This window comes from Micrasema longulum, unplaced genomic scaffold (assembly GCF_059751315.1).
Source record: "Micrasema longulum isolate JH-2025_06_02 unplaced genomic scaffold, ASM5975131v1 h1tg000453l, whole genome shotgun sequence".
NCBI lineage: Eukaryota > Metazoa > Arthropoda > Insecta > Trichoptera > Brachycentridae > Micrasema > Micrasema longulum.
In genome coordinates this window covers 323,862-350,360 of record NW_028277652.1, presented here as the reverse complement: position 1 = coordinate 350,360, position 26,499 = coordinate 323,862, and the positions used below count along the sequence as shown (strand labels likewise).

At 31.5% G+C, this 26,499-nt stretch overlaps 1 protein-coding gene across 1 annotated transcript in view; it reads right to left on the bottom strand.

The window, feature by feature from the left end:
- Window positions 1–14,391, bottom strand: part of LOC148281483 (agrin-like) — a 198,568-nt gene extending 184,177 nt beyond the window's left edge. Inside the window, exons 1-2 of the mRNA XM_088226646.1 lie at window positions 13,719–14,391; window positions 1,769–1,801 (exon numbers count right to left, since the gene is read on the bottom strand). Of these exons, the coding sequence (XP_088082772.1) occupies window positions 1,769–1,799 (31 nt within the window). The 5' untranslated portion in view covers window positions 1,800–1,801; window positions 13,719–14,391. The remainder of the gene's footprint in view (window positions 1–1,768; window positions 1,802–13,718) is intronic.
- Window positions 14,392–26,499: the final 12,108 nt, after the last annotated feature.

The following is a 26,499-nucleotide window of genomic DNA, read 5'->3' as shown; positions in this document are numbered from 1 at the left end:
GAAACATCACGTGGAATTTTTTCAAGAATCAGTGACTCAAAAAGTTTGGATAAACTGATTGTATGCACAAAGGACTATTTTGACTTTGATCCCGCTACTTGTGATGATATGAATTTAAATGCTTAAATTATTTATAAATAAATAACTGGCACCAGATCCGTTAGATTGATCACCTCACCTTCATCATCTAGATATGCGATTTTTGTCATACCAATGCAGTGTAACATGCACCACTCAGTGTGTGGATAGGGAAATTATGACTATGATAATTAGCCTAATCCATGTGTGTATTATACTTTAATAAAAAATATGAACTTCTTTCAAGTTTTTTTTCATATTATGTATAGTATGAGCACGCACCTCACCACATATTTACCACTAACAACATCGTGCAAGATACACCAGAACTGCTCGACGTACCCGGTCGGCTTTGGTTCAGTTGGCTTTTGCTCTCTCTTTCTAAAATCTTCAAATATCCACATCATGTTAATTTGTCTCACGGTTAATCCATTTAGTGTTGTACTTAATTTTATCACATCTTTGTACATCTTGTTTTCATCATATTATCTATTAAATCTCAGAACAATGTAAGAAAATATTTCATTTTATTTAACGCAACCTTGCCACAAAACTGCGGTAAGTCAGACCAACTATTTCGTTTTAAGAAAAGATTTCACAACAGTACTACATAATAGGAGTAAAGGCAGAGCCCCAGGAACATGGTTGTCTAATGTTGAAAAAGAGTTTAAGGCACATGATGCTCCCGTTATTACAACCTTGGACCGAAGATCCTGACGCTTTTGTACAAAGACACTCCACTCTGGTTGAACCAGAATAGAGGCAAGGAGAAAAAAAGATGATAGTGTTTCGTAATATTGAAGTTTTATTTATTCATCATTTATCCATTTTATATAACCAAGGGTATAATTATATTCTTTGTATTTGAAATATTCTTTGTATTTAAAATATAGTTTTATTTGAGCAGAGGTAATTAATGAAATAATTTACGTTTAAATGATTTAACTAAAGAATACTTTTACCGAAATCTTAATAAAATATTAATTTCACTGTACACCAAATTCATTTCAAACTCTGGAGTATAGAAGAGTGATTGCAGATCAATTATTCCTGTTTTAACTGGTAAACAACATCGTAGACTGCCCTTTACTAATAAATTCTTTGGAATACCTTGTACCCAACAGAACAAGACTCCATACTACATTTAATTTGCCAGTACCTAGGATTAACTCAAGGAAAAACGACTTTTTCTTTAGAGCATGTCATTATAACAATAGTGTTCTCTCCGGTCACGCAGATATTTTTCATCTCTCCCATATGAAATATAGAAAATTTCTCATGGACAATTCACCCGTTTAGTTTTGTGATGTCAGTAATTATGTATGTATTCGTATGTTCATTATTATATTATTATATTTTTGTACCTTATACATTATTTTTACATAAGTTTTTAGTTTTCTTATTCTTTAAATTTAAATTTATCTTGTTTCTGTTAACTTTATTTTTATAACTGTAAATAATTATTTGTATTTTTATTTTACTTGCAAGTTTCTAAGTGCCTAACAATTGTTAATTGCTTTTATTTTGATACTGATAATGTACTCAATCGATATCTTACACAACTGTGGAAAATTTTCATTGACTTTTTTCACAATTTTCGTTCATATGTATTCTTATTTTTTTATACAATATATGTAAAAACGGTTATTTTTTCCCAAATAAAAATAAATAAATACATTTTCTTTCTTACCTTCAGGAACGGCTGTAGGTTTGAAGTTCATATCTGAAAAATACAAAAAAAGTAATGAATCACTTCTTCCAAAATAAATTTAATCATCAGAATTCTTTTTTTTGTAAATAGATAAATATTTTTGTCTAAATTTGTTGCAACAGAGAAGGAAAACATTTTTGAGAAGGAAATATCGAAGTTAAGGCATTCGCAGGGCTTATGACTTGTCATTAGCTGGTTTGAGCGGCCATTTTTCACACGGCTTACATTCACCATTCTTCCCATGTTTGAACACCCACATTTGATAAATGCCTAAACATCCATATTCCCTTCTCATTGAAATATTATCCATTTAAAAATGTGTTTTGTATTTGATAATTAATATTAATTTGCTCTTATCAAAGTGCCTAGTACTTTTCACGAACACTAAAGGACATAAATGAACAAAAATTAATAAATCTAATTTATTTTTGTTATTCTTAAATAAGTAGTGCCAAAGTACAATCAAATAAATTAAAAACCCCTAGATCATACTTTTAAAGGCACGTTTTTTTTTCTTTTAGATAATAGGGAATGTGAAAATATACATATTAAATTATACCCTTTTATAATATACGAGAACATAAGTTACCGAATTAAATTCATTGTTTTTGATGTCTGTCCAACACCGTTTTATAAGAAATGTGGCAAATGAACATACCGAGATGAAAAGTTTGAACGATTTTTTCAACCGTTTAAACATGATGAATCAAATTGAATCACAATTTTGCCCATCTGTAATAAGCTCCCTTAATTGTATCTAGTAGATTTTTAATCTTTTTCGTCCTACGCGATTGGAACACGCGTGTGTTTAAATGTCAAAATTGTTTGTTCAACGTCACACGACGCGACGGTATATTTGTGTATTCATAATGTAAGCGTTGTCAACTGGCCACAGTTTTGTTGCTTGGTAAAATGGAGGGGGCAACGTGAAAATGTTAATAAAGCTGGTATTGGATGGTGCGAAAAATGACAGGGTAAATAGAATAATTTTTGAACGATTATTATTATTTACTTATTTATACGCCCTATGGGTTTTTACATTTATTTGTAATACATTCAAGTACAGTGGTGTAATATAAGTATATAAATGAAGTTTAAAGTTAGAATAACAGATAAAAGCATAAAATAAACAATAATAAGCAAAAAATAAGGAAATGTGTCCACATCGGTAAATGGGTATACTGTAAGATACTAAATACATTTACATATATACATATAAATATACACACATACATAAACATGTATATGCATACAAACACACATATATGTACTCACACATACAAATAAACATATATATTATTATGGAGATTCCTAAAACAGAAGAAACATTTGGTCACTAAAGAATAATAATATGAAAATTTATGCAGATTAATTTATAGCTTTTAGAATATTTAACCTAAAAATATATAAAGATCAACGAATTATATCAGTTACCTAGACAGTTATTAATTTAAATACTAAAACAGAGATGAAGAACATTTAAGAGAAGGGATATGGCATTTACAAGACTTATGATCTGCCATTGGCTGGTTTAAGTTGCCGCTTAACACAATGTGTAACAATAAAAATTATATTTATATTTAAACATATATCCCTATTTATTCAATTTTTCTATTTGTTTTTTCTTGTGAAATTATATATCTGAAACTTTTATTTATGCGGGTGAGATTCACCTGACTAAATTTTACCAGGCATGCCTAGCATGTTGGTGAAATAATCCAGTCAGATAAATCTCACTCGCACCAATAAATGTTACACAGCGTGTAAAGTGGTCATTTAAACCAACCAATGCCAGATCAGAAGCCCTGTGAATGCCAATACTTCTATATTACTTTCTCTTAAATGTTATTTTTTCAGTTGTAATATATTCATTATAAGTAAACAATGAATGTTCATATTTTTTTTAAGGTGTTAAATCGACTAACTGACAAAAAAAATATTCATCTATTTAAATGGTTTTCAATTAAGGGCTCTCTAACTTTAAATTTAAATTAAACAAGTTTTGTATGAGATACTATTAATTATTTTTTTATTCGAAGCAGTATTTAATCATTTTATGAATAGAATATGATATTAACCAAATGGCCGACGCAGCTTCGCTAGACGGCCTCCGATTTTTGATGACCCGATCCCATAAACCACGGCCTTGATGTCATTGGTGGCATTATTCATATTAATTTTCAAGGCATCAAACGTCTGCGGCTTATTTGCATTTTTTTAAAAGGAATAACCCGCTAAGCCTCTATTTTGAGGCTTGTCACCAGGTGGGCTAGAGGAGTATGGAAGGAGGTAATGAAAAATACACCACAACACCCAGACCAATTAAGAAAAAAATCTTTCTTGAATTTTTTTCTTGCAACTGGCAGGAATCGAACCCGCGACGCCAGTTTCACAGATAACCATCTAACCAACTGCGCCACGGCGCCTGTCTGCAATTTTTGGGTAACATATTGAATATTTTGGTGCCCAGTAACCTGAAATTTCTTTGCCTTTTTTCAGAGTTTGTGGTAGACCCCATGACCTATCATCTTGTTTGACTTCTGTTAGTATGGGAGTGTACTATTTAAGATTTGGAAGAATAATTTTCTTTAACAAACATTATCATTATGACTATGCATACTTATTTCTTAAAAACCGTGTTTCCTAATCAAAAACAGTTGTTTCGTATTGTTTTCGGATTGAATCTTGTTCAACTTATTGTATCATTTATTTCGCCATATTATACTGGCATTATGTACCTAGGGACAAACACGTCACGGATCTGCGTCACAAATTTCCCCTGCAGAAGTTTTCATATCCAAACTTATATGTAGTTCTATAACATAGGAAACAGCATTAGCTTGTGGCTTTTGACCGAATGCGCTTGATCTTCTTAGCGTCTCAACAACTTTAGTGAAAGGCAAGCAAGAACAACAGTGAAGTAAAGAGATGTATACTTTCAATATCCTCTCGTTTTATCTGATATATTCTGTATTATATGTTTTACTAATGATAGTAATTACTAAATATTTGACTTGTTTGGAGCTTTGTATAACATTTACTCAAGCCTTATTAACGCAACAAAAATGATTTACGTACACTCACGATAACATACCTATGAACGTAGTTATGCAGAAAGCAGCCAGTCCACAATTTTGAAAAATAAGATATTGGTGTTATCAGGTGCAGCAAGGTCAATTCTAAGTTCTATTAGACAGGGCACTTTCATACAAAAAACGGTAATAATAACCTTTTGAAAATAGTGCCGATCACAAAAACGGCATTTCTCAACTTGCAAAAAACACCCACAGCACTAAAAAAATCTTACGGTACTTTAAAAGTTATTAAAACTGCTAAATACGTTATTAAATTATTGTTTATAATATTTAAAAAAACTAATGTATTCATTGTTTATCATTTGTCAAAGTCAAAAACATTCCAATTGTTGTGTAAATTTGATTATTCACTATTTTTACAAATGTGCTATTATCTCAGTTTCACTTTTCTATGGCTAGCTGCTTTCTGTATAACTACGTTCATACATTGTCATTATTCGTCTACATCTAATGGTGCATAGGGCACTGCACTGGTACTCCAATCTCAGCGTATCTGGATAGATTTTTTAGCGTAAAAACATACTTTTAAATAAATATTTTTTATCAACCATGTCGGAAATCAAACACGAGACATTTTGATTACTTTATTTATAAAACTAGAATAAAAACAATCGAGCTCTAAACTTTTTATATTTTCTCGACCTTCCAGGTGCCCAATAAGTTTTTTCTGGGTTATTAAGGGGTAAGGGGTTTCATTCGCAAACCCAATAATAAAGACATCACGAAAAAGCGAAGATTTCAAAACAACACAGCTTTCAACACAACGAGCTGCATAAAACAACGACCGCAACAATGTGCAAATCATAAATGCATAACTTACGTATATATCAACAAAAATAATATTTATCCTGATGACGGACGCTGTGGTGCTATCCAAAACGTTGGAAAAGAGTGCAAAAAACACACGGCGTAATAACTCCTAAAACCTAATTTTGAATTGATGAATAATATATTTTCCACATATTCTAAATAACTTTAAAAGTAATTTCAATAATTGAAGGTGCTGGGGGCAAGTAAAAAAGGTTGAATAACACTGTTCTATAGCACATAAATACTAAGTCTGTATACCGTAGTTGTACATATAGTGATGGAAAGATAAAGCTTTGGGAATGGAGTCAGCCGTACTTAATTCGGACAACGCAGCATTATTTCCAATCTGTTTAGTCTTTTAAGTCACAACCATATAGAAGCCAAATGTGTTTTTCCTACTATACGACTGAATTCTCAGTAGAATGTTCTACGTAAGGGATTGAACAAAACACAATTTATCCATTGATTATTATAGCAATACATACATTAATATTTGAAAATACCGCTTTATTTTCCACTTCATAATAACGATTGATAAATATTATTTTAATTACTGTTTCGCATTGGTAAAATTATGATTGACTTAAATGAATAATGCATCCTTGCGTTAATTATGTTTTTTTATGCTTCGATTATCACCATCATAATCTTTCCCTTTCCGCACCAAATGGTGCATAAGGCACTGCGTTGGTACACCAATCGCAGCGTATCTTGACAATTTTTGTTACATGACGGTAAGATGATAAATCTTACGCCTCAGGAACCAGTCAACGGACTATGAAATATTCTACTGTGAAAACACCCTTTCAAATAAATATTTCATATAAAACATGTCGGGAATCGAACTTGAGACCTCTTGCGTGATAGGCAAACGCGCTGACCATTACACCACGAGGTGATTATACGTAACGATTTTTTTTTTGCATGTTGTGTTTTTTTTGCCTTCAGTCAAATCAATTCGTTTTTATAAGTTAATTGAATTACCCTATTGACTTTTTATTTTCTCTCACTTTTCAAACGCTAATCTTTTCCTCTTTCAACTCCTTTTTTTATTACTATTTTCATATTGTAAGTTCTATATTCATTAGATATTACATTTCAAATACGCTTTAAAACTAAAAAATAAACCTAAGGTATCTCATTTTGTGTTATTATTGTACGTCATCACTCGTTTGCGAGTGATTTTGTCTATAAAAAAACAAGAATAAGACAGTCTAAACTTACACATATGAAGTAAACGACATGAAAAACTTACTTCGGAATTTAATTAGTTGAATATAATGAATCGCCATTAGGAAATAAGTTTATATATGTACAACTTACATTGTACGACTAATTTAATAAATTCTTTGTGGAACTGCATGTTATAATTATTATGATACGTTATTTAGTTTTCTGCACTTTTCTTTTGAAACCAGTGATCTGTCTTACATTGTCAGTCACAATTAAATCTCATCACGAGTAAACAATTCAAAATGAAAAGTGGTCAAAATTAAATGATTAAGTAAATCGTTTCAAGATTTGATGCATACATTATTCTTCTACTTATTTCAATTCCCAGAGCTGGTTTTCACACACATCCCCTCCATTCCGTTAAAAGCAGCTCTTTTCAATTGGCCATAAATGTTATATTTATTCTTATTAATTGATCAAGGCATTCGCTGAGTTTGTTATGGTTTCTATCGTTTTTTTCAAACACTATGCATGAGATTTTGATAGCGCAAAATTGAGCCCATGAAAAAGACGGCAGTCTGGTAAAACGAACGCAAAGTTAGGAAATCATACGATTTTGCCATTTTAAAACGAATGTTTTTTTTTAATCGCGCAATAATGAAAAAATAAAACAACAGAAATTAGATGAAAACAATATTTTAAAAGCGATTTCTGTTCAAAAATATACTTAAAAGTTTTATGTAAATAAAATATAATTGCTTTTAGACCGGCAGATTACGCCATTTCAAATTTAGACTAAACTTAGGTATCTAGGATCTTAATAAAGACTAAGTATTAAACCAGAATTTGGTTAAATAATTTTAAGATAGTAAATTGAACATGAAAGTGGCCGACGCCAAATTTATTTTTTTTTTTTTGAAAAAGAAATACTAGCATTTTAAATCACAAACATTTTTGTGACATTTTCTTTTATTTCTACTTAAAATTATGCCTTCGGTAATACTTTAAAAAAAATATTAGAAATACTTTAGTTGAAACTTTTTTTTATGGAAATGTATTCTTTTTTTTTTGAAAAAATAGATAATTCTGGTTGTAATATTCAATTTAAAACAATATCTTATTGACTTTTTTATAACCTTTCGACCTGCTCTAATCGTTTTTGGTAAGGGCTGCCAAAATTGCCAAAAAAATTGCTAAAGACTCCTAAATATATAATTACACTAATAAACATTATTCTTTTAAATGTGTTTTAGGTTATATATTTTTAGAGAATTTATATTATACGGTGAAAAATAAGATCTATTAAGTGTGGCTTATTATTTTGAGACATTTTTTTCTCGTAGAAATTACGTATTTTCTTTCATTTTTAATGCTCATATAATTAAATTATTCCTAATGTCTGCATAATAAATATTTGGTAAATGCTTTGTTTTGCAAATTCCAATTTAATTATTATAAAAGAATGGCAGGAAAAACAGAGTTTTGAAGAGTACATATATAACGATATTTTTTCTCGGTTTATTTTTACGAATAGCTATGTGACATACATAGAATCATTCATTGAAAAGTTAAGTTGATATCGGTTACACGCGGAGTATTGATTTCTATAAGCCGAGTTGGTTTGATAGGAACATTTGAACAATGTACGCCTACCAGAGGCTTGTACCTAATGTAAATCTGACGTAGTTATAAAAGGGTCCCTTTTTTATGTGTACCTCGTTTTACAGCTTAAAGAGAGTACACTGGGTATCTAAGCATTTCTGTATAATCAATCTTAAATTTACATGTAGCTGTCAGATTCACGCCATTCACGCCTCGAGCCTAAAGCTGGTGACGATACGGCTACGTAGTTCTAGAAGGATGTAGTATACAAACAAGAATTATTTCTATTTCAAAAGGAATTTTTTAGGTAGAAGGAAAATTTCAATAAACAGTCTTCTGAGACAAAAACATCATCAGCACCATCTTTCTATTTGCACCGAGTTTTGCATGCAGTGTTGCATTGAAACGAAAAATACAGAGTATCTGGATCATTTTTGAGGTAGAGTAATTAATATTATGATTCACGTGCCTGTCAATATACAATGAAGTATTGCAGTTTAAAACCACCTTTTAAACTAATACTTTACATTCACTGTGCTAGAATATGATCCATTAGAATATAATTCTGAGTTGAGATTAGTTAATTAAGTTATTTAAAATTATGTAGGCCATGATAAATAAGTGATAAGCGATGAAAATTGCATGACTGAAATCAATTTTGACTTATTTTACAGTGGTAAGAATAATCAATAATAATAAATAGCTTTATATATTAGAAGGCGCGTATTTGCTAAGGACTGTTGGGGTTGAAAAAAGAGCGATCTGTTTTGTGTTCTTCATTTAACAATACATTGTTTTATTGTTGACACTACATGACACTACATTACAAAATTTCTTTACCAGTTTCTGTCAAAGATTACAGACCTATATCTATTCTTCCAATTTTTTCCAAAGTCATTGAACGAGTTGTATATAATCAGCTAAATAATTATCTATTGTCAAATAATCTTCTTGATCCCAATCAATCAGGTTTTCGTGCGGGCCATAGTACAACTACCGCTTTAATCAAGGTTACAGATGACATTAGATACGCAATGAATAACAAAATGATAACCTTGATAACATTACTCGACTTCAGTAGCGCTTTCAACTCTGTGGATTTCGATCTTTTGTTGGCTAAAACTAACTTAAAACACTAAATATGACACAACCGGTTATAAAATGGTTCGGATCGTATTTACGAGCTAGACAACAGTGCATCAAAACACCAGATCATCAATCGGAATGGGTCGATATTGCCGCTGGAGTACCTCAAGGTGGAGTTTTATCACCATTACTATTTTCCCTGTTTATTGATCCGATTGCAGATTGTCTCAATTGTTCATATCATCTCTATGCAGATGATTTACAATTATACCTTCATTGCAGACCTGAAAACACCAGCAAAGCAATAGAATCGATGTCTAAAACACTAAATTGCGTGTCAACATGGACAAAAGAGTATGGTTTACTAATAAACCCGTCTAAAACACAAATTATGTTTGCAGGTAGTCAAAGATTGCTTAGTAAGCTAGACATACCTTCACTTAATCCTCTTATTGTCAATGGTACCAATATTCAGTACAGGAAATCCGTAAAAAATCTAGGAGTACTAATGGATGAACATCTCTGCTGGCGAGCTCATACTAATGAATTAAGCCGCAAAATATTTTTCAGTCTACACTCACTTAGAAGGTTGCAAAAATTCTTACCCATTAGTACTAAATGCACTCTTGTACAAGCATTACTACTACCCATTCTAGATTACGCTGATGTTTCCATGACTGATTTAAGCTGTGAGCAACTCGATAAACTTGAACTACTTCAGAATACATGCATAAGGTACATTTTTGGTCTTAGGAAATATGACCACATTTCTGATTATCGTAGGCAACTGAAATGGCTCAAAATTAGACAGCGGAGAGACTATCACTCCCTCTCACTTCTGTTCAATGTACTTCATAGTCCTAACGCTCCTATATACCTGTGTGAAAAATTTCAACGCTTTTCAGTTCATGGTTTACCTCTTCGTTCTCATTCTCAAGGCACTCTCTTAATACCCATACACAATTCCTCTTTCTTCTCTAACTCGTATAGTGTCCATGCGGCTCGACTGTGGAATCATCTCCCATCCACCATCAAAGATGTTACTACATTATCTCTGTTTAAATCACGTCTGAAGAAACATCTCCTTTCTCTTCCTTAATCTCTCCTCCTTTCCTTTTTCCTCTTTCCTCTTTCCTCTTTTTTCCTTTTTCTCATTGAGTAATAGTTTCGATTTAAGGTAATTTATAAACAAATACGTTTATTTCTATTTTTATATATCTTTAAATTTTTAATCTTTTTTTTCTATTGAATATGTTCTGTAACTTGAATAATAAAAATAAAACTTTTATTTTATTGGTTGGTTGGAAGAAATTGCCATTTGGCAATAAGCCCGCCAATGTACAAATAACATTATGTACAAAAAGTTAAATAAATAAATACATTACCTACCATATTGTATGGAACTCGTTGCGCATTATTCATTCATTGTGTACCAATTAATTTTTTTAATAAAATGCTTTTTTTTCAGAATAATAAAAATATTTACAAAAAGGTTTAAAAAATAGGTATAAACTTTTTTTACTTTTTCTAAATAATCAAACTTCTTACCACGCTCTTACCTGTGCCTTTTTCAGTATAATTGCAAGTTTTATTTTATTTTATTCTTACGCACCCTCTCCCTCATTTTATCACACACGCATATGCATACCCTCCCTCGTTCATTCACACATACACACATTAATATAAACGTCAAACACATACAATTACGTGAACTCTTTTCTTATATATTATGTTTTATTAGATTTAAAGTGGATTTTTTAAATTGATATCGTTGATAAGTTCTACTTATATTTTTATATAATAGCTGTAAAATCCCAAATAAAATCAATTCTTTTTTTTTAAATATTTTGATAGCGCCCTCTGTTAGTCGATCCTGCATCCCATGCGATGTTCAATAACATGACTCCCCTTTAATCTGATAGACGGTATAGTGAGTCGGCATGTGAGTATGGTCAGTTACAATACCAACAGGAGTTGAATGTATGAACTCAAACATGGTAGGCAAATACACCAAATACTACACAACGTGAAAATTTAGACAAAAAAAAAAAGAAAGTAAATAAAGAACCGAAACCTTTATTGATGCGGGTGGCATTCGGAGCGAGTTATTTCACCTACATACTAGGCAACGTCTGAAAATATTTTTCAAATTTCATACTTCTTCTTTAGTTTTTTTTTTTATTTTGAGTCTCTCCATTTTTTGTTGATAGGAACTGGATTCAACCCCCTCGGGAGGTATAAATATTAATATAAGGCTGTAAAAAACTAAGAAAATGTTTAGTCGCCTGCTTTCGGTAAACAAATTAATTTGTTCGATACCCAACATGGTTGATATGAAATATTTATTGGGAAGGGTGTTTTCACATAAGAATATTTCATAGTCTCTGGATTGGTACCTGAAGCGTAAGACTGACCAAAATACGATGCGTTTGGTGTACCCATACATTACCCTATGCACCATTGGGAGCGGAAAGGGAATGGTAATAAAGAATTGGTATGAATTCAAATTTTTTTTTTTTTCCAAAATCATTTTCAAACAAAATGTCAATAAAACCACGTGTTTGTTATGCGTATTTGAATTTGCGAATATGTATCATTAAATAGAAAGTCAGAATAATATGAAGCCTTAAGTATACGTATGTTCCCTTTGAGGTAAATTAATTAGATTTTCTTGTCGCTAATTGATTTATGAACGCGACTCCATTTGAAGAGAATAATTTCATATTTTATTTTTAATTATCTTCCAAAGCTTAAAGTAAAATTCTAATTTTTTAGCGTGTTGTAGATCAATACTGAAAATGAATTCTATTAGAATTTCATCTAAAGTCTAAACGGATTCTTCATATATTTCCCGACCGATATAAAGAAATTGTTGGAGAATGTTAAAATCTAGGTATTAACAGAGTTTTTGAGTTGTTATTGGCTGGATGCACGAGTGTGATATGCATCATTCTGATTTCTCCACATCTACACAATTTTTAGAAGTTTAGGTCTAAGTTTATATTTAGTCAAAGCCGACGTCCCTTCACACTATTTGACGATTTCTCATAGACTATATTTGTTGACGTTTTAGTGAAGTTTTTGTATAAAAATATTTTTGATTTATGCAATCGATCGTTTTTTATAGTATTGTCAAACGCTGGAGTTTACTTAATTTTTTTTTCAATTATTTAACATCTCAAAAAAAAAATGCGTGGTGGGGAATATCTTCATGGGGCATTTTATTTACATTTTTGTCAATTTAATTAAAAAATTTCATTTCCCATTAGTTTTTTTCGCCTCTTTTATTTGTATGGATTTGACAGCTCTCTCGTCACTTGACACCATAAAATTATAATATGCTTAGTTATGGCAAGATATTTTAGTTCAGTTAGTTCAAAAAAGTTTACATAGATGAACATATACTAAAATAAATGTTTTATTTAAACGATTTTATACAAATATCATCATCATCATCAAACGTTAATTCACACTGATAGTTTATAGGGCACTGCATTAGAAAAGTAAATCAATCTTGCGCTTCAGGTTCCAATCTAGGGACAGTGAAATGCTGCAGTGTAAAATCACCTTATAAACAAATATTTCAATTTGATCCTGGCGGGAATCTAACCCAGTTGCTCGAACATGATAGACTAACACTCCAACTTTGCACTTCGAGAAAAACATTTCTTCACTCGATTTCTTTTTTCAAGGTTTTTACCTGAGAATAGCCATCGAGTCAAAAACACTCGTCAAGGATTCTGTTTCTATTTCACATGCAGAACTGTATTATTTTTCTTTATCATTAAGAGTTTGCATCCAAAACGTATCTTTAAACATTTTTACATACTCAAAAAATTGATGATTAATTCATTAATTAGTGAAATTACCTAAAATAATTATTATCGTAAAATTTTTAGAAATCTTATTTGTGGGTAATTTTTTTTTTAGTTTTTTTAAGTTCTAATAGTTTTTATATGTATTTTTAGAAATTTAATGTTAGTGTTAGTGTTATAGTTAATTTTCAAATTTTTAGTGTAATTTACAATTATAATAAGTTACCTACTTGCGTTTTGTAGGTACCGTAAATATCAATTTATTGTGTTTCCGACACTTCCTTGGTTTATTTTAACTGACTTACATTTAACTAACAAAAAATTAAATTGAATTAAATGAATACTTACAGTTAAAATAAAGCAGTAGTCCAGCTACCAGCGCAAACACTAGTAGCAGTAAAAGTAGTAGTAACGAGAATATGGCTGGCTTACAGCACCCCCTCCAGCAATCTCCTGGAGCGTCACTCCTCGGACCAGCCACTCCCACCACTACACCTTTGTTCTTGTCCAAAACACCATATGAAGCTACAAGTCCTCCAACCGGCCGATTATTTGTCGCGTCCGCGTTTCCCAAGAAACCGCAACACGAATTGTCTAGGTTCTTCTGTAGGCCAAGCACTTGAGCCGAATTCGGTTCGTTACCTACGACACTGTGTTCAAAATGTGGCTCATTTAATTTATTATTATACACTTCGTTTACTTTTTCTCCACTATTAACACGACTCCTGGTTTCCAATTTCGCATTAGAAGGTTTGGACGTGTTCTCAAAATACCAGTCTCTTTCTTCCGCCCGCAAAGTTCTGTCATTACTTCCTTCGAACGCGTCTTTCCCGGAAGATTCACTATCAGTTCTATAAGTAGATGGATCAACTGCCGGGTATCTTCTGATAGTTGAATAGTTTTGTCCTGCGGTTCTGTTACTGTCAGCTTGGTACCAGTTGTGGTCTTGATCAGATCTAGCACTTCTCGTGGACCTCCCGCTAAATCTGTCTTCCGTTCTGTATAATCTGCTCCTATCGTCATAGTAATCGTCAGGACGGATGGTGCGAGTTCTTTCTTCGAACGGTTCCCTTTTCTCTCGAAGGTCTCTCGTGGCTGCGGCGGCATAATCCGGTGATGAGGTAGGCCAGTCGTCCGCGCTGTAGCGCTCGTCAGCGGCAACGTGCTGAGGCGTGTAGCGGGTGTAATATGTGTCATCCACTCGATCACTGCCACTCGTGTAATACGAACTAACGGGAGATGAGTAGTCAAACATGTTACGTAACATATTGTAAGAAAAGTATCACTACAACAAGGAAAACGTCATATTTTGCTAAACTAATTTAGAATAATAAACTTTGGATTTAAGGGAAGACGTTGATTCAGAATACTTCGTTAACTGATATATTTTATTATGTTATTTCGAAGAAGTACCTAACCTTCATTTTTACTAAACGTTTAAATTTTGGCTTATCTTAATTAAATTTTTAAAAATCCTTCGTGGTGTTCAGGTATCTGAAACAAAAAAAAAACATTTAAATAAAGAAAGAATAATCAACAATTTATTCAGGGGGAAATAAATTGAGACAATTTTACCCAATCAAATACTTGTCACATTAGGGAACCTCCGCAAATATTACATTACGGTAATACCATTTGAGTCTCGTATAAAATTTGATTCGGTAGCATAAATTTTATAATAAATTTTGTTTCCTCCGAACCTTTTTCTTATTCTCATCTCCGCGTAGAAATCTGTAATCCGGCATTAGATAATTCTCCCCTTATTTTCATTTCCTCTATATCCCTAGTCTATAAAGGTCCCGCAACAGTAATGCGCCACCTCTCACACAATGTGCGTGTATTTTATTGTAAGGAAAAAATAAGCCCTGTCGTCATATTACAGATTTTGCTACTGCTTACCGGTATCATTTACCTTTTTTATTTCCCTTGGTGTATAAAACATTGTGTGTATATTTAAATTATATTTTTATTTCATGTTTTCTTTGCGTGGAATAAAAACAAGGTAATTTGCATAATACTTGAATATTATATTATAAAGTAAAAATACGTTTTCGTTTGACGAAATACTTTTTTCTCCATGGTTTCTCTTGAAAAATATCACTCATTTTGTCTTCGTGAATGAGTGAATTAATCGATATTTTCTGGTAACATTACACAAAAACAAGTATCGCAAACTGAATAATCAACGCAGTGTGCAGTGGTTCGAGGACCAAACTCTGCTCTGATATAAATTACATCCCATTACTATGCACTCTCATTGGAATCAGCTCTAAATTTTTCATTTTATTATTAATATAAAAACGATTATATTTTCATCATTTTTAAATCCAAGTTTATTCATAGTATTATGACAATTTTATTCTGATAAAGCGCGATTTATATAGAAAAATACGAATTTCATCATAGAAAAACACTTTTGTTTTGTAAAATAAATATTTCCGGCCTTATGATTTACCAAAATACTTCATTTTGAGGACCATTTTCAACGCGTTGTAATAATCCACTAGAAGAACATGGGAATCAAATTGGGGTAGAGTGGGATTCGAACCACGGACCTTTGATTCGTGAGTCCGAGACACTAGACACAGGACCACAACCCAATTCATAATTATTTTATTATATCTAAAATTGTATCTGACACAATTAATCATAATTATCATATCGCTCATCTGGTGCAACACCGACACAACAAACATTTTTTCAAAGTCGTGATAAGTATGCCACAAGTCTTATAAATACGTGTTTATTCGGCGCCTAAACGGCAGAATGGTAGTTTGACTACAAACTATCAGAAAGCACTTGTGTCAACGAAAATTTTAACAATTTCAAGAGTGCTAGTGACAACAACGCCTGATTTGTCAGTTGCGCGTGGTGACCTCCCAAAAGCGCTTGTGTCTGTGCCTGCGTAAACAAAAATATAATGGTGACAAACTATTTGTAATTTTTTTAATACAACAACGACGCAACTGTGATTTTTAGCACCACAAAACACTGATGGAGGACCATCAGCACCACAAAATACTGATGTAAGACCACCACAAAATACTAATGGAAGACCAACAGCACCACAACGTATTGATGGAAGATCACCAGCACCACAAAACACTGATGGAGGACCATCAGCACCACAAAATACTGATGTAAGACCACCACAAAATACTAATGGAAGACCAACAGCACCACAACGTATTGATGGAAGATCACCAGCACCACAAAACACTGACGAAGGACCATCTGCACCACAAAATATTGATCAAAAATTGATGAGTAATGTCTGTAATTATGATAAAAAAAAATTGTTAACTGATAGTGGTGGTGAATTTAAGCCTGCAGAAAAGAAAAAAAGACGCCTTATAACAACATCAAACTCATTATCGTCGTCATCAAGCTCAAGCTTATCATCAAATAGCTTGAGTACTGGTGTATCAATCACACGCAATGAACCAAATAATGATGAAAAGAACCCTAACGAAAATAATCAACAAATAGCATTGAGAGAAACATTGAAAATAATGAGAATATAGTCTTTAGATAAGTCAATTGAAGTAATAAATAAATATTGGCCCTAAATTTTATTTTTACCCATAGGTAATAACTTGAAATAACTGTCTAAAAATGTACTATCCTAGTACAACAACGACGTAAATATAAGTAGTAATATTTTTATTGGTATATTAACAGATTATTAAAAAGTCATTTTTGAAATTTTTTTGCAATTCGTTAACAAGTTAACAGTTCAAACCAACGTAATATTTTTTTTTAAAAAATGAAAATATATTTTTAAAAAGTAATTTATCACTTTTACAATATTTAATAGCCTCCCCAGCAAAATTATGCTCACTGCAGTTATGTCGTTATTGCACCGGATGAGCGTTATCCTGACTTGCTGGATATTTCTATGTTATGTTGGGCCTATGTACACAATCATTCAAGTAATTATAGGTATAGATAGATACATTTATAATATTATACTGACATTCACATCAAATTCAACAAATTAACAATGACTCTATAATTTAAAACATAAATACTGGTGCGCAAATTAATAATACAAAAGTTTTGAAATTTTTAGATCCATAACTTAATAATTTACTTTTTGAAATTTTATTTTTTGTATTATTCAAAATTTTATTTTATTTTTGATTAAATAGACGGTCCAAAAACACATGAAAAGGTTTTTTATTATTATTTTGAAAAACAATAAATCTTAAAGGTGATGTTCAAAGATTTGTACGTTTTAATGATTCAAAGAAAACTAGCGAAAATTAACGCCTCCAGAAAAGATTGAGGGCTTAAAAATGAAATAAGTCCAAATTATTCGGATAAAAACAGCCACTGTGGGAACCAATTTAAAATAAACTTCAATAGCACTTTCTTTGAAGAGATTTCACACCAATAAAATCTGAGTATTATTAAAACTAAACAAAAAAAAAAAAGAACTTACTTTGGTTTATATCTCAAGAGAGATAAAGACATTTTACATTTTATACAGTAATATGAAAGTCTAAGCTTTTATAAAAAATATAAGCTACCACGCTACAGCTGGTTTGAGTTGTCACTTTAAATAATCAACATTTTCATCAAATTCAAAAAGAGCTATAAAGTACCAAAATGAATTTTTCAGCTCTTATCCTCATAAATCGATAAATATAAAAGTAATAATGTTAAAACGTAGGCAAAAGGTAAATTTTACTACGTAATTCAAAACACCAAACCATAATTAATTAATTGTAAGCACACCGGTGTCAGGTCAAAAGCAATAGATTTGCCAGTATTTCCATATTTTCCATCTCTCTTGTGATATGAATCTACCTCGATAACATCCGTCGACAGTTAAGTCCAGTATTACCTGTCAATAAATAATTAGAATAGGGAAAATTTTGCAGTTGTTCTTGATAAAAAATATCATGTCTTTTAAATTTAGTGATGATTTATTTATTTTATGTACATAATGGGGAGGCTTTACTAAAATAATGCATTAAGTCATTAAAACAAGTTGCGGAATAATCGTATTTAGAGTTTTTTATTCTTTCAACGCATTATTACTCCCACAATTTTCTATTCTGTTTTTTTTTTAACTTCAAAAAAAATATCTTTATTCTGGGTAAAGAATAAAATTTAAAATCAACATCTTGCACCTATATTTAAAAATATTTGAAATATATAAACAATGTTGACTTAATGCATTTTATAAGTAAAGCCTCGATTATACACGGTTCGAAGTTTATAAATTACTACGTAAATAATAATAAAATTTATAAAAATTCATTGAAAATATGAGAAAAAAGTTTCATCATTCTTTTTCTGCACCTAAAAATGCATAGGACACTGCATTGGTACACCAATCTCAGCGTATCATGATCATTTTTGTTACATGAAGACAAGATGATTAGTCCTACATTTCGTATACTAGTCCAGGGAATATGAAATATTCTAGTGTAATTACATTATTTTTTTAAAATATTTCAAATCAACCATGTCGATAATCGACCCCGTGACCTCTTGCATGGCAAACGCGCTGACCATTACAATATTACACCACAAAGCCGACAAATGTTAACCTACGCGTTTATACTCGTATATAAGTTAAAAGCGTCAATTACAAATAAACATTATATCAAATATTTTTTTTTAAATATTGGCGGTACTTAGAAACAATGTTTTGAGTATGTCAAAATGCTTGCAGATAGGCTGAATTTCCTCCTGTGTTTAAAAAAAAACAAAATTTCAAGTTTCAAATAACAAAATAAGAGTTGTTAACATAAAAAATAAACATTCCAATAAACATAAAAAAGTCTACCGGTTACAAGGCGTACCTGTCTCTTCTATTGATAAGTCAAACGCTCAAATCCCACTTTACCATAGTAGTTGCACAAAATAAAAAAACAACTTTATATAAACGTTTTTGAACAACTTTTTACTGATAATCATATATATTGTGAAAAGAAAAACATCATTATCGGGCACTCCCCGTGGCGCGATGGCTAAAACGCTTGTCTAACATACGGAGGATTCTGGACCCGATGGCCCGGTCGGATCGCAAAATCAAATTGTGAATTTTCTCAAGCCTGGGCGTTTCGCACTGTAATTCACCACAGAAATTTAGCTTCGTTTATCGTTCTGGGTCCGCATTCTAATCGGAAGTTGAAATATCTTCAAGTTTATCTCCAAAGTAAAATTAAGTTTTCTGTATGAAAAATGTAATATGTTTACAATTTTCTTTACAACATACTTCATTACAGGATGCCGACAAAGATACTTTGTATTTTTATATAAATGTACACATGTTCGTACTTGGATATTGATATTAGTTTATACCGTCTCGATATGTACCAAAGAAGATAGCGTTCGTAATCGCGGCCTTGGTGAACCAAATGTGCCGTATCTTAATATTTTTTTGCATGACGTTAGGGTGATCAATTAAAAGCTTCAGTTACCTGTCCAACGTAGAAAAATATATTCAACAAGCTAAAAGAAAATAAAAATGAAGTGGATAAAAAAACTCGTGGTGTTATGGTCAGTGCGTTTGCCTACCATACCAGGTCTCGATTCCCGACATGTTTGATATTATTTAATTTTTTTAAATTTTATTTATTTCAAATACAAACAGATGTACAGGTTAAATAAATACAAATAACAACTTTAAAAAATGTATACGTAGTAAGGCCTGCCATCGAATAATATGTCTTCACTCAATTATACTACAATAAAGCGACGACAATTTAAACTTTATAAATAAAATATATATACTTTTTATTAAATAAAAAAAATATAGACAAAACTAGCAGATAGTGAAAAGGAAAAAAAGGATATTGATAAGGGGTGGTGAAGGATGGTTGAAGGTAAGTAAGAGAGGAAAACTTCATTTGATTCAATGATTAAGAGCAAGAAAAGAGACAAAACGTCTATTGTCTGTTATTCTGAATCAAGCCTATTAGTTCTCGTCTGTACCTATTATATGGCTTGTTAAATATATTAAGACTATTAAAATTCTGGTTTAATACTTCACATGTACGAGGGATGGTAGAATGTTTCCGATGATTAGTTTTAATATTACGAATATGGAAAATACCAGACAGTCTAGTTGGTCTGGAGGGAACACGGTAAGCCATTAGATGAATTTGTTCTAGGGAATCAAATATATTATTTTGTAAATCAAGACCTGATCGAAAATATCTCTTCTGAGTGCTTATGAATCAAGGTTATGAAATTTTAAAGAAGCTATATAATTTGGAAAATGCAAATAAAATTTGTATTCCACTTGTTTCAGGAAAAAAATATTAAAAATGATGTTTTCACACTATAATATTTCATACTCCCTGGACTAGTACCTGAAGCGTTAGACTGATCATCTTACCTTCATGTAACAAAAATGATCAAGATGCGCTGAGATTGTTGTGCCAATGCAGTACCCTATGCACCATTAGGTGTGAAAAGAGAATAATGAATGAGTAAACCAACATCGTAAAATATTTTTTTAAATAATGATTCATTTTTGATAACAATATTATTTCGTAAAAGGAACAATGAAAGATTGTTAAAAATTACAAAATTCGTTTATTTTCTGTAAAATACCAAATGTATACGCATTCCAATGCTGAAACATTTTCTTTTATTTACCTATACTAAATTTCTGTCATTTTTCCGCTATGCCGACGCAAGTCAAAACAAAATGGCAATCAGCATATTTCAATTTTACGAAAACTGCAAATAGATTTCCAAGCGTAAGCGTAATATTTTTATTAATATTTAAAGTAAACTGAAATTTTTTTTATTCATATTTAAAGCATTTACATTTTACTAATTGTTATTAAACATTTTACTCATTATTATAAAATATTTGTTTGTTACTAGTTACCGACTTTTCTATGTCTATCAGTTTCGAGGCGTACCCTTCTCTTTGTCAGGACACTAATTAAACTAACATGCAAAACCCACTAAACACCTTCGCCATAGTTACTTACTCTCGCAATAAGCCTTGCTGCTGCATTGAAAACAGATTGAAGTTTATTAGTTTGATATTTTGGGAAATGAGTGTATTTGCTATTACAGTAATTTAAACTCAAAACGACGTAAACATTTACAAGAGCTTTAGTTGCGTCTATAGGAATATTTCTCCGCGCGGATTTGATCTGTCGAAGATGGAAGAAATCAGCACTTGCCGTTTTATTGACCTGAAAATGAAGAGAAATATCTGAATCTAAATAAACACCCAGTAGTTAAACATTTATACAAGGGGTAAGATCACAACCTGTGATTGGAATTGGAGATCGGTCTAAAAGGTGTTGTTGCATTTTTGTCACTGTCAGTAGAAGCTCAGTTTTTGATGGATTGAGTCTGTTTGATGACATCCTGTAATTGACGGTTTGAATGCATTGAGACACGCGATTTTTTTAATCGTTTATATCTTGAGGAGAGCAGTAAAAATAGATTTGTTGATTATCCGCATAACAGTAAAAAAGTAACCCGAATGAGTGAATAATTTTGGACACATCGTTAATGAACAGTGTCAAGAGCATAGGACCAAGGACGGAACCTTGTGTTGGCACGGAATCACGGAACCACTGAATTTCCTCATTATATGTAAACATAAATAATTAGTTTGGCTTGCAAAAAATAGTATTAAACTATCAAAGAACGAAAAGTAATAGGATTTGAATATTAGATACAGCAAAGAAAAAATAATACAAAGCAAAATTTAAGGGTTTACCATAAACCCACCTACAACACAGCTTATGCGATTTTCGACAGCGTTATTTTTGTCTTTTGTAAAATTATGCCCACTACATTTTTGGAGGTATATTTTTTACGGCGACAGGTTAAGGCTAAGAAACAGACATTTTCATAAAGCGGGTAGACCTTAACCCAACGAAAGATGAAGGCTTGGAGAGGCTCAATGAGCCGACAATCATTTGACCTTTTGACCATTGAGTCGTCCGTAAAGAGCGATTTATTGGAATATTCCTAAAAGGTCTTGGTACATAATCAGTTTACTCTGAACTAGTGATGCGCATTACCAAATAATATAGATCGTTGATTAAAGCAATACGGCTTACAAAATAAATAGTCGGTTATTCTGCTGATTATTAGATTATTCGAAATTATTTTAATTGTTAGCTAAAAATTAAAATACCCGATCAATATTTAATCAGTGTACTCGGAACTAGTGACGAGCATTGTTCAAATCGTCGAATAGAGACTTGCAAATATATATATATATAATTGCTCTCTTCGTCCCGGTATATGAAATAAAATCAGAACAATGGATCCGTCAAACATCAAAAAAGCATGTCATAACCAAAAATGTTACCAATGAGGAAAAAAAAAGAGTATTAAAACCTCAAATGCGCTACCCGCTTGTAGATAGGCCATTCGGCTATATTGCATAGAGCAAAATCCTTGCAAGTTTTTGGTTTAACAACAGACTTTTAACAGATGGTTTCGTCGCTGTACTTGCAATTCTCGAGTACCTGAGCACCTACGTATCCTGAGTACCTACGACCAATTGTGTTGCTGCAAACTGTAACTAACTTCGTGATTGATAATCCTTGAATGGTTTTCGCCCGTATAGGTCGCTCAATAAGCGGTAGTGCATTAGAACTAACTTCAGGTTAAAACTAACTTCATTTTTTATTTTTATTTTACCAGCAGTTGGGAGGAGATGAAATAAAAGAAATAGAACGTCTTAAAATATTTCAAATAATTTTTTCAAGGGTTTTTGATTACCTTTGATATTAAACCAGTAATTTGATATTATTAAATGCTTAAAAAGTTTTTTTTTCTGATATTTACTCAGTGAAAATAAAATTACGCTTATATAACGCCTGCATAACACCTTTCCTCTTCTACGGATGCGAACTGCGGAAAAACCTCACTAGGGCCCAAAACAACATTATTGAGATTAAGTGTCCCAGAAAAATCTTGGGTGTGCGGTGGTTTGACTTTGTAAGGAATGTAGAAATAAGAAAACGGACGCAGCAACTTTCAGTGACAACTGTCATCAAGCGGAAGCCATACGATTGGCTTGGCCATGTGCTGCGGATTCCTCCTGAGAGCCTTTACCACGCTTGCCTTCTTTACAAGGCATCAGGTTCTCGACGTCCTGGACGTCCACTACTGACTGTTTGTAGGCAGTTCGTTTCAGAACTACGGGACGCGAACCTGACTTGAGAAGTTACACTGGAGCTGGCAGCTGACAGAGATGCTTGGAGGGTCTTGTGGATACCATATGCTCCAAATAGGGAGCAGACATGAAATGATAGTGATGATAAAGTTTATGCCAACCAAATAATTTTTTTTTTTTTATTACCGTAATTTTTACGAGCAATTCGATACTGAAAATGATTCGATTATCATTACATGCGCAGCGCAACTCTGAGCCATATTTAATTCTGTGCCATTTCGTAGCCTTATGAGACTTAAAAGTACATAATTCACAAATCGCTTAAGGGGAGTAATGAAAATTATAACCTGGACGGTTTGTTACGGGTACCGTTCGCACTAATAAGACCTGGAAAGTTTGACCGCTTGCTGAAATTTTGGCAAATTGTATGGACCTCTCGGTTTACGTGAAAATCCCCGTAGCGTTTGAATGAGTTTAATTCACATTTCGTGTAATGGACAACGATGAACAAAGTTTTTCAAAAGGAATTCCTACCCCCATGATCAATTAAGAAATTTTGTTAACCAATTTAATTAGATGATGAAGGAAAATTCCGTCAAACAAATGTATATTTTCGTATATTCCTTAATGGGCAAATATGAAGCATTTTTAAAAATAAAACTTACATTTAAAGCATTAATTTTGTGTTTATTCATAATGTTTTATAATTCAGATAAAAACACTTTTTTTTTAACCACATTTATTTCTTTAACACCAGATCTTGTTTTGGGGTAGTAATTTATTTTTTTTGTCCTAGCTTTAATTTTATTTAGTTGTATTTTATTTTATTAGTGCCTGTATTTATAATAAGAAATCGTATTAACCATCGTTATCCGTCAAAAAAATTTATTTATTCAACACTTTATATACACATAAGGGGGGGGGGGGCATATTGTCTTAAGGCAATTTCTTCCTAACTACTTAAACCGTTCAGTTTGAGAACATTACAAGTACATGGATACATAGAATTTTATGATTTAAAAAAAAAAAAAAAAAAAGATTAACTTTAAAAAAAATTAACACTATACTATGAAGAGAGGAGGGGGGATAGGAAGGAAAAAAGAAGAATGAAAGAACAACTTAAATATTTAGATAGTGACATTTCAATGTTGACTTCAATGTAAATAAAAGCGCCTCTAACATTCGTGGGTAGATTATTCAAAACGTAAGTCTTTAAATTTTATATTTGAAGCATTTTTTTTTTTTTTTTAAAGAAATATTTGTGTTCTTATGATATACCCAAATATTTCATTTTGAGGGCCATTTTCAACGAGTTGTAAATAACTCACTATTAGAAAATGGAATCGAGTTGGGGTAGAATGGGATTCGAACAACGGACCTTTGGTCCGTGAGTCCAAGACACTAGCCACAGGACCACAACCCGATTTATTAATTTTGTGATTGTTTATAATGTATTTACAATCCAAATATAAATACTTTGTTTTTATGCACGTAATATTTATTCAATTATCCACAGGGCGAAAATTTAATGAATATTAAATTGTTACAAACAAAATATTTTATTTTTGTAATTAATTTATCGCTTTAAATTTTCGAAAATCAACTAATGAAAGCATTTGAGCAATATAAATGTTCAGACATATATGGGAATGGTGGATCACAGTGTGCAATTTGATAACTAAAACCACTCAATGAAAAGTCATAATTCTTGTAAACGCTTTGATTATCATATTCCTATATCAAAAATTTTATCGGTAAATAAATGTTTATATTTCCTTTAAAGGGAAGTTTAGTGATTTTTTTATATTTTTTAATGGTTTATGTTACTATCAAACTCAGCCAAAAAAAATATTTTTACTTTATGTACCAAATTATCATCATTTCGATTTTTTAAAGTTTTTTGTTTTTTTTTATTACTCGACGCGTGACGTTACTCTTCTGAGCTGTCCAGATTGTTGGCTTCCCGAAAACCGGAAATCTATCACAACACTCTTTCATTGGTTGATTTAGAAGAAATTGTGACGTCATTTAAAGTTGTTTTTTTTTTCAAAAAGTGTTAATAATTTTTTTCATATGTTTTAGATAAACTTCACGGCACAATGAAATGATGTAATTTTTTACCGCGTGAAAGAAAACATTTTTTGATCTAATTTCCAGTAGCACTAAATCTTCTGATTCTTTTAGATATTCTTTGAATGGAATATGACAGAAAACTCGATAATTTTTTTATTATTTCACCAATAACTTTTTAGCAAAATGCAATCTCTCGCGAAAACCCGTAAAAATGACAAATGCAAGCCAGTTAAATAAATTTTAAAAAGTGGTGTTTAAAAAACAATACAATTTAAATAATAATAAAAAAATATACATGAATTTAGCTTCAAAGCCGTAAAACTGAATATGTCGCCATATAAATGTGATATTCCTTCTATTTTAAATAGAAACATAGCGCTTAAGACTACATGGTGCCGATAATATAATAATGTTTGCGATAAATATTGGTTATGTATGTGTAAATTAAAGGATGTCAATGCTAATATTTTGAACTAGTGAAAATAATTCAAATGCATTTTTTTAGTTATGTGAAAATATATTTTTTTTATAAAAAGTGTTATCGGCTTGAAACGCCAACCACAAAAAATATACGTATTTTTAAAGACACTATTAAACAAAAAGGCCATTAAATTAATTAAAATACTTAAAGTTTACCGTAAAACACGAGTAAAAAAATCTTTCAAACTCTCATTCGGAAATACATACTCTCCTTTTGTTTGTAGAATTCTAGCTAAAACATTTATTTCGTAATTTTGTTAAAAGACCGCTGTAAAAAACGTCGGGGATTTAGGATAAAATGCGCAGCGACAGTAAATAAAAACTTGGTTGATGAGAAAGAAAGGACGCAGAGAGAAGGAAGTAAAGTAATGACAAAGGAACGGAAGGATGTCGTCGGAGAATAGAAGAAGAGTCTGAGATGTCTTAAAGCAATTTCGTTACCTTAAATCTTTT